Source organism: Gossypium hirsutum, chromosome D10 (assembly GCF_007990345.1).
Source record: "Gossypium hirsutum isolate 1008001.06 chromosome D10, Gossypium_hirsutum_v2.1, whole genome shotgun sequence".
In the NCBI taxonomy this organism is placed as follows: Eukaryota; Viridiplantae; Streptophyta; class Magnoliopsida; order Malvales; family Malvaceae; genus Gossypium; species Gossypium hirsutum.
The window spans coordinates 50,252,734-50,261,952 of record NC_053446.1 but is presented as its reverse complement, the minus strand read 5'-3'; the positions used below and the strand labels follow the sequence as shown (position 1 = coordinate 50,261,952).

Genomic DNA, 9,219 nt, shown 5'->3' with positions numbered 1-9,219 from the left:
GGAAAGCAGTTCAATGAATTTTGAGATACTTACGAGGTACTATTAATGTTTGCTTTCAGTTTGGAAGAAATAGAGATGGAGTCATTGCGTATGTTGATAATGATGTTGCTAGAGACCTTGATAAAAGAAGATATCTCACAGGTTATGTCTTTACAATTAGGGGCTGTGCAATCAGTTGGAAAAGTCACTTTGTAAACTAATGTTGCTTTGTCTACCATTAAAGTTGAGTACATGGCGATTACTGAGACTTGTAAAGAAGTTATTTGGTTAAAGGGGTTCTTTAGTGAACTAAATGATGACCTTCAAATCAATCCTGTATTTTCTAACAGTTAAAGTGTCATATTCCTTTATGAATGATCAAATGTTCCATGAGAGAACAAAGTACATTGATATTCGGTATCATTTGTTCATGATATTATTGCTCGTGTTCATATTGTTGTAAGAAAATTAGTACTCATGATAATCCTGCAGATATGATGACTAAGTCACTTCCTATAACCAAGCTTGAGCATTGCTTAGACTTGGTTGGTGTTCATTGTTGAAGATAAACTCTTAAGGGGTTTCTTAGAAGAGGTAGAGAACTTGTTCGTTGAGAGTTCATGACAAAGAATTTGTTCATTGAGAGTTCGTGACAAAGAATTTGTTCGTTGAGAATTCGTGTCAATGTGGAGATTGTTAAAAGTTGTGTGACCCAAATTCCTATTAAAAATAAAATACAAGTGGCACGATAGGGGGATCTACGAAGGCTGTAGCCCATTGTAGATCCCAAATAAGCAACCTCTATTTGATGTTGACTAGAATAAGATGCTTTAATCTTACTACATTACTTCTATTTGACTTTAATTAGAATAAGGTTTTTAAACCTATAAATAGACGTAATCGTCTCTCCTCTTATATCATTCGAATTCGACATAGTGAATTTTCTTCTCCTCTACCTGTGGTTTTTCCCAAAAGGGTTTCCACGTAAAATTCTGTGTGTTCTATTTTTCTCTCTTTCTTTGCGATTCATTGTCATTATCGACGTTCAATTTCACACCATACATTGTTCAAACTAATACAGTCCTAATTAGATAGAACGAACTAAATTATAGATACAAACTAAGAATTCACTTGTGAAAAAAAATTAATTATTTCAAATTATTACCAAAACAATATGTATAGATGAATATGATTGGAACCGCTATTAGTAGTTAAGTAGATCCAATTACTTGAATTGACTAGAAAAATCTTATGTAATTAAACATTTTTTATTAAAATTTATGCCAATGAAATTTGAATTAATAATAAACTCCCTATAAATCATATTCTAATTTTAGTCCATCTAAAATTACTAAAATTACTAAAATTATTCGATCTATAAAAAATAAATTAAATGTTGGTAAATATAAGAGTGACTGTTATTAATTGCCATCCTAATAATTTTAGTTTAGGGGTTGGCTCTTGGCTCTTTTAGTAGTTTTTGTTGGAGTTAGTGAAAGATTCGTATTTTCTTAAGTCGATTGTGACTTATTTTAATGACGTGGTTTATCGAATTTAAATTAATTTATTTATGTTTATATCTAATTTAAAAGATTTAACATTTAGTTATTTGGGAAAGACAAGATGATGAGTGTTGAATTTAAAGCAGCAATTTAAGAGATCCATCTTACTGGTTAATATAGCTTGTATCCATGATGTTTCACGTTTTTTTCGATATTATTTTCTAAAATATTCTGGAAAAAATTATACGAAATAAAGACATTACGTCATTTTATATCTCTTATTAAGGAAAAAAAATTATATGAAACAAAGATATTATATCATTTTATATCTTTTATTAATTATTTAATGTCATTTCAATATTTTTTCATGTAATTAATACATCATTTTAGTAATTTTTTAACTTGAATCTTGTACCCTAAATTTTTTAACTTGAATCTTGGACCTTAAATCCTAAATTTTAAACTTGAGTCTAGGATTTCAAGAACCAAGGTATAAGGTTTAGGATTCAAAGTTTAAGATTTAAGGTCCAAAATTTAAGATAAAAAATTATTAAAATAATATATTAAGGACATAAAATCCCTTTATTTTATACAATCTTTCCCGTTGTGATTTCGTTTTTGTTCAAAATTTATTTCTAACATATTTGAGTTTTCCCCACTCCTTTCCTTTGATGGTAATATTTTATATATAAATAAAATTATATTTTTGGAAAAAAAAAGGTAAAGTGGGTTCGAGAATGAAAGCGACCAAGTCCAGGGGTTTTAATACTTTGGAATTATCATAATCCAACTACCTTTGTTTTCTTCGACTTATCTCTCTCTCCGCCAAATTTCCCCTACTTTGCATTTTAATATCTTACCCTAAAGATAGCCGGTAGAAAATTGACACCTCGCCCAAGCTACCTAGGTGACACTTAGCCAGTTCTTCATTACTTTTAAAAAAAAAATTTGAGAAGTGTTTTTGAAAAGTTTAGTTTAAAATTTGAGTGTTTAGCATTGCTGTCAAAAAGTACTTTTGAGAAATAAAATGTTCATTTTAGACATGTTATTATCAAGTAACAAATATACATTTAAATAATATTTAAATTAATTAATATTATTATATTTTAGTAATAATATAAAAAAATTATTATAACTTATTAATATTTTAATATATGAAATATAAATTGTAAATATTTTTAAGCAATAAATATTAATTATTTATAAAATTTAATTAGAATATATAAACTATATTTTAAATATTTAAATATAACCATTGAATATTTGTAATTAGTATTTTAAAAAAATATTTTTTATTTTTAATTAATGATTTTAACACAATTGTAATTAAGCACCAAGAAAAAAAAAGAAAAATATTATGTTATTGGAGGGGTAAAAAAATAATTAAGCACTAAAAGTACTTTTGGGAGAAAAAAAGCTAAAATTTTTAGTTTCTGAAAAGGAGCTGAAAAATGCATTTTTGAAAAGCTAAAAATTTCAGCCAAAAGTAATTTGTTCTTCACAGCTTTTCTTTCAAAAATACTTTTAGAGTCAAAAGTTCTTTTTTTAAGCAATAAAGAACTGACCCTTATTTGCAAAATGAAGTTATTCATGCATCGAGTTAAATTGGATTAAATTTAAATTGAATTTAAATATGATTTTAATATATTTTATATTTAATATATTAGAGAATTAGTTTCACTACGAATTTGGATGGGTTTGAATGAAAATGATGCGTTTAACTTACCTTTTGTCTCACGCTATAATATCGCTATAGTCTCTAATCTCACCGCCACCATTATTTTTACATAAATCATAGTTAAATACATCCAAACTCACCCTCAAATAATTAACTTCCACTAAACTTAGAAGAAAATTGTATCTAAAAAACAAGATTTTCGTTTTTGATATAGGGGCAGTATTATTCTCTTAATTTGATTTGTGATGTATAGCAAGTAATGTAGTGAAAAAGTTTAACTCAATAAGATGTATTACCATTTTTCAATTTCATTTATGAGAATTAAAGGGTTGTGCTATCAATAAACATAAATTAACTATGATTATAGTTGTCCTCAATAAATATATAAAATGAGAGTGGAACAGCAAACAAATATGGTTGGATGAAGACAGCATGCAGGCGTTGGAACTCAACCAAGCAACTTTGAGACCAACGAAGCAGTTCAAAGATTTGGAGAAGCAGTTCAAAGATTTGTAGCAGCAGTTGATATAAAGCTACTAACTTGGGTTTCCCCGTACACTCTTTTCTTCAAACGTCACTCCCTCCTCCGCCTTCTTACACGACACCTCCTTAAATGAAATCGTCGCCCCAACTAACTCCTTTTATAATTTTTATTATTAATTAATACCCATTGTTCGACTCCAAATTTTTATTAAAAATAAATAAGCAAAGAGTGATAATGGGGAGCAATAACAATGGAAGAACAACCCTTGAAGTTGGAGCTGATGGAGTTGCTGTTATCACCATCATCAATCCTCCTGTCAATTCTCTTTCTCCTGATGGTACCCCCCCTTTTCATTTTCTTCTTTCTTTATCTTACCTTTTTGCCTCTTGATTTTGAGTTATGGAATTTGGGATTTCTTTGTTATTTATGACCCACAATTTTTCTATGCAAATTATTTTATAAAGTTTTGGTTGTCTTTTTGGGGTTCGTTAGCAAAAGAATTGTATTGGGTTTTATTTAGCTGCAGAGGAAAACAGATGTATTTATCAACTTGATATTCATTTTTCTTGCAAAGATTGGAATTTAGAGGGCTTATACTTGAACCATGTTGACCTACAATTCTCTTACATGGTTCTGTGTTGGTCGGTTTGCAAATAGATAAAGAGAGTGTTAGATAGAGCTGTAGAAAAACTCCAGATTATGTACTTATATTCGGTAATAGAGAAAGAGAGTGTTAGATTTTAAAAGAAAATTGTGAAGCATAATTGGGGTTCAAAGGCAAATTTGGATCTATAATTTCATTGTTCTTTTTTTTGCTTGGTATATTGCTCAAATTAGGTTATATGGTTACATGAAAACAATAGTCATCATTCTTCCCCCACAATTACATTTTAATGATTTTGTATATGTCAGAAGATATGCAATTGATCTCCCTTGCCTTTGTGTGTCCTCCTCACAGTGTTGCATAGCTTAAAAGAGAGTTATGACGAGGCCCTACAAAGAGACGATGTGAAGGCCATTGTTGTTACAGGTAAGTTCAAAGAGATCACTCCTTAAAATTAAAGGAAAAGAGGTGTATAGATATTGTCTCTGTTACTGCTTTTCCAAAAAGACTGGAATTGGTTATTGAGATGCTTTTGTGAGCAGGTACAAATGGAAAATTTTCTGGTGGTTTTGATATCACATCTTTTGATGGAATGCAATCAGGAAAAGGTATGCACAGTAGTCCTTTATGTATATATATTGCATTGGCTTGAAATTGATGGGTTGGTAGTATTTTCCAGTGGAGCAGCCGAAGCTTGGTTTTGTATCAGTTGAGATTGTCAGTGACACTTTAGAAGGTAATTACCGTATAATGATTTCTAAAACAGAAAGCATTTCAAAGTTGCATGGATCTGTGTTGACTCTAGATACTTTGTACTTCAGCTGCAAAAAAACCATCAGTTGCTGCCATTGATGGTCTTGCCTTAGGTGGGGGTCTAGAAGTTGCAATGGTCGGTATTTTATTTAACTTCAGAAATCTCTTATTTTTGTTGGAAAGAAAATATCTTTATAGTTTTTTTCCTTTCAGGCATGTCATGCGAGAATATCGACTCCTACAGCACAATTAGGCCTGCCTGAACTTCAACTTGGGGTTATTCCTGGGTTTGGAGGTTTGACTCTTTCATTTCTTCAGCTTGGGGTAATTCCTGGCTATATTGGCATTATTTATATTCTGCTTTCTGCTCCTAAATGGGCTCAGGTACACAGCGGCTTCCACGACTTGTTGGTCTCACGAAGTCCCTTGAAATGATGTTGGTATGTGGTTAGATCAGTATTCTTTTTTCTTACATCAGGCTTTGGTATGATTTGATATGGTTACTATATTAATATCTCTGTTCATTGACTGAGCACTTTCTTCTTCCCTTCTTTCCCTTAAATAGACATCTAAGCCTGTTAAAGGTGAAGAGGCAGTTGGATTGGGTCTAGTCGATGCTGTCGTTTCATCTCATGAGTTGATAGAGACTGCACGTCGTTGGACACTAGATATTTTAGCACGAAGAAAACCATGGGTTGCTACTCTCTACAAAACTGAAAAGCTAGAGCCCCTTGGGGAAGCCCGGGAAATATTTAACTTTGCTAGAGCACAGGCTCGGAAGCGAGCTCCAAATCTCAAACACCCCTTGGTTTGTATTGATGTTATTGAAGAGGGTATAGTTGCTGGTCCTAGGGCAGGGCTGTGGAAGGTCACTGCTTATCCCCATTACGGTTTTAATACATTTTCAATTATCTTTTTTTTACAACTAAAAGTCAACTTCATAACGACACATTTGATATTGGCAGGAGGCTGAAGCTTTCCAAGTACTTCTTAAATCTGACACCTGCAAAAGCTTGGTTCACATCTTCTTTGCTATGCGCGGAACATCTAAGGTTCAAAGGATAATTACTATTCGGCACTGGTTTTTCGTTCTATCCCTTCATACATACCTTTAATAGATTCTGCAATCGAATGTTGATTAGAGATATGATTTTAGAATTTTAGAACTCACCTCCTTATTTTGTAGCTAAGGTGAAGTCTTTTTCACTTTTCATATCAGCTAGCCTGATCCAAAACATATCTTTGATCAAAATCATCTCTCTCTCTCATCATTGATGTTCATAGTGCTTCGACTAATTGAAATATATTTTGATTTAGTTTATCTGGCACGTAACGTGAGGCTCAAACTGTGTCTTACAATTTATCGTTGATAGAAATAATTTAATGTTCAATATATCAACTCTAGAGTTGTTTTACATTATACTCTTCAAAGTATCAATTTCTTGAGCCCTTTGTAAAAGGTAGCCCTTATGCTACCCCTAACCTCGGCTAGCTTCTCTGCTTAACATTTTACAAACACTTATCTCTTAGCAATGGACAGGTTCCTGGGATTACCGACAGGGGGCTAATGCCAAGACAGGTGAGGAAAGTTGCTGTACTTGGTGGAGGTTTAATGGGCTCCGGAATAGCAACTGCATTGATTCTTTGCAATTATACAGTAATCCTGAAAGAAGTGAATGAGAAGTTTTTGGAGGCTGGAATTGATCGCGTCAAAGGTGAGCACAACTGGATTATTTATTTTCTTTAAGGATATCACTTTTGATTGTTTGTATGATCATATTCTTTTTTGTGCAGCCAATCTTCAAAGCCGAGTTAAGAAAGGGAAAATGAGTCAAGAAAAGTTTGAAAAAGCAATCTCTTTGCTTAGCGGTGTTCTTGACTATGAAAGATTTAGAGATGTGGACATGGTCATTGAGGTAGTTAAGAATGTGTTATCATCTTGCCTTTCCTATGGTGTTTTATCCGTAGTTTTAATATTGATTTTGTTTTTGTTTATAATCCTTGTAACAGGCAGTTATTGAGAATGTTTCTTTGAAGCAACAAATTTTTGCTGATCTCGAGAAATTCTGCTCTCCACATTGCATACTTGCAAGTAACACTTCCACTATTGATTTGAACTTGATCGGTGAGAGGACCAAATCCCAGGATCGGATTGTTGGGGCTCATTTCTTTAGGTATTATACTGGGTGCAACTCCTAGTTTTCTTCTTCTTGTGCTGTTTCTTCACTTAGATGGTTCATTTATTGATGTATCTGTCTGATGCAGTCCGGCTCATGTCATGCCACTATTGGAAATTGTTCGTACCAGGCAAACATCTCCCCAAATAATTGTTGACATGCTCGATGTTGGGAAGAAAATAAAGAAGACTCCAATTGTTGTTGGCAATTGTACAGGTTTTGCTGTCAATAGGATGTTCTTCTCTTATACGCAATTAGGCCTTTTCCTTGTTGAACGGGGAACTGATGTTTATCGGATTGATCGAGTAATTACCAAGTTTGGAATGCCAATGGGCCCATTCAGGTTCCTAATTTGTTATAAAATAAAATATAGCTTGATATTTTTATTCTTGCAGTTGCCTTGTAGAAGTTTGATGTGTCGGTGAAGCTCTTAGTAATTTTATTTTTTATTCAGGTTGGCTGACCTAGTTGGTTTCGGTGTTGCAATTGCAAGTGGAATGCAGTTCATTGAGAACTTCCCTGAGCGAATCTATAAATCAATGCTTGTCCCACTTATGCAAGAGGATAAGAGAACTGGTACAATTTTCATTCTTGGACCTTAGCAAACAAACAAATTCAATCTTCAGGCATATCTTATTATCATGATCCACTTTGTTTCAGGTGAAGGGACCCGTAAAGGGTTTTATTCATACGACAATAAACGCAAACCTAGTCCTGATCCTGAACTATATAAATACATCGAGAAGTCGAGGAGCATTTCAGGTGTAGCTGTTGACCCTAAGGTCCGTTTTGTGTTCGAAACTGTTGTATTTGGTGTCACTCTTTTACTTGGCTTGAAGCTATGATTACATCGAATACTGTTACGTGTGAGCGATCAAATATGATTGTCAAATTCTCTATCTCATATTTGTGGGACTACACTTCTATGCAGTTTGTGAAATTGTCCGATAAGGACATTGTGGAGATGATATTCTTCCCAGTGGTGAATGAGACTTGCCGGGTTTTAGCCGAAGGTATTGCAGTGAAAGCGGCTGACCTTGACATTGCTTCTGTTATGGGAATGGGATTTCCACCTTACCGGTTTGTAATCTTGTTGAGCTTTTGATTAATCCTTCTGGTTCCTCATCGATTTCTCGATAAACTAAATAGCTTTTAACATTTCTCAGGGGAGGAATCATGTTTTGGGCCGACTCTCTCGGATCTAAATACATTTATTGTAGACTGGAGGAGTGGACCAAAATGTATGGAGAATTCTTCAAGCCTTGTGCCTTCTTGGCTGAAATGGCAGCCAAGGGTGCTCCATTGGTAAGCAAACCTTAAAACTGTAGAGATTGTTTGCTACATTATTTGAACTGTGATCGTTCAGGACCCACCGATCATTATTCATACCATAATTTTATCATGGTGTTCCTTTTTCATCTCGTCATGTCAATCACTTGGTACCACAATCATACATATGTTTGGTTGTATAAGGCTTGCTCTTTGTTAAACAAAATTCAGTAATTTCCCATGCTTGTTGCATATGCACCAAAATTATCCTCCATTTTCGCCAGAGAATAGCCATGGTGTATCTGTAAACTATATCATATTAGGTTGTGTAGCTGACAAAGCTAACTGTAATTTGTTCTGATTATTGAACTGTTGGATTGCAGAGCGCGGCGGTGGAGCAGGCCAAATCTAGATTATAAGAAAGTTTTCGATTGCGGCACTGCCCATTTCTCAAGCGCTCTCCTTTGCCATGGCTACACAGATATAAGTTCAATAAGCATGTTTACACTGTTAATATATTCAATGGATCATCTTTTTTTCCCCTTAAAATAATTTTATTACTTTTATTGGATGGGTTTATTGGGGGTATAAGCACATGTTTGAAACACTCTTGAGTAAAAGCTGACAGGATCTCAGTTTTTTTTTCTTTTTTTTTTAACTTTGTACCGCGTATGGTAAGTACGATTATAAGTATGATCTCATATCAGTTTGAATAATCATAATCGAAATCAAATTAATGTAGGTGGATTGAAAATCGATATATATTCAGATTT

At 33.3% G+C, this 9,219-nt stretch overlaps 1 protein-coding gene across 1 annotated transcript; it reads left to right on the top strand.

Annotated features, from left to right (window-relative positions):
• Positions 1-3,562: 3,562 nt before the first annotated feature.
• LOC107916181 (peroxisomal fatty acid beta-oxidation multifunctional protein MFP2) lies at positions 3,563-9,091 on the top strand. Its single transcript, XM_016845329.2, has 18 exons — positions 3,563-3,980; positions 4,602-4,673; positions 4,790-4,855; positions 4,927-4,983; positions 5,069-5,136; positions 5,214-5,295; positions 5,385-5,440; positions 5,566-5,868; positions 5,966-6,052; positions 6,541-6,715; positions 6,795-6,916; positions 7,011-7,174; positions 7,266-7,520; positions 7,632-7,753; positions 7,838-7,959; positions 8,109-8,257; positions 8,344-8,482; positions 8,830-9,091. The coding sequence occupies exons 1-18, from the start codon at positions 3,878-3,880 to the stop codon at positions 8,863-8,865; spliced, it is 2,178 nt and encodes a 725-aa protein (XP_016700818.1). The 5' UTR covers positions 3,563-3,877; the 3' UTR covers positions 8,866-9,091.
• The last annotated feature ends 128 nt before the right edge of the window (positions 9,092-9,219 follow it).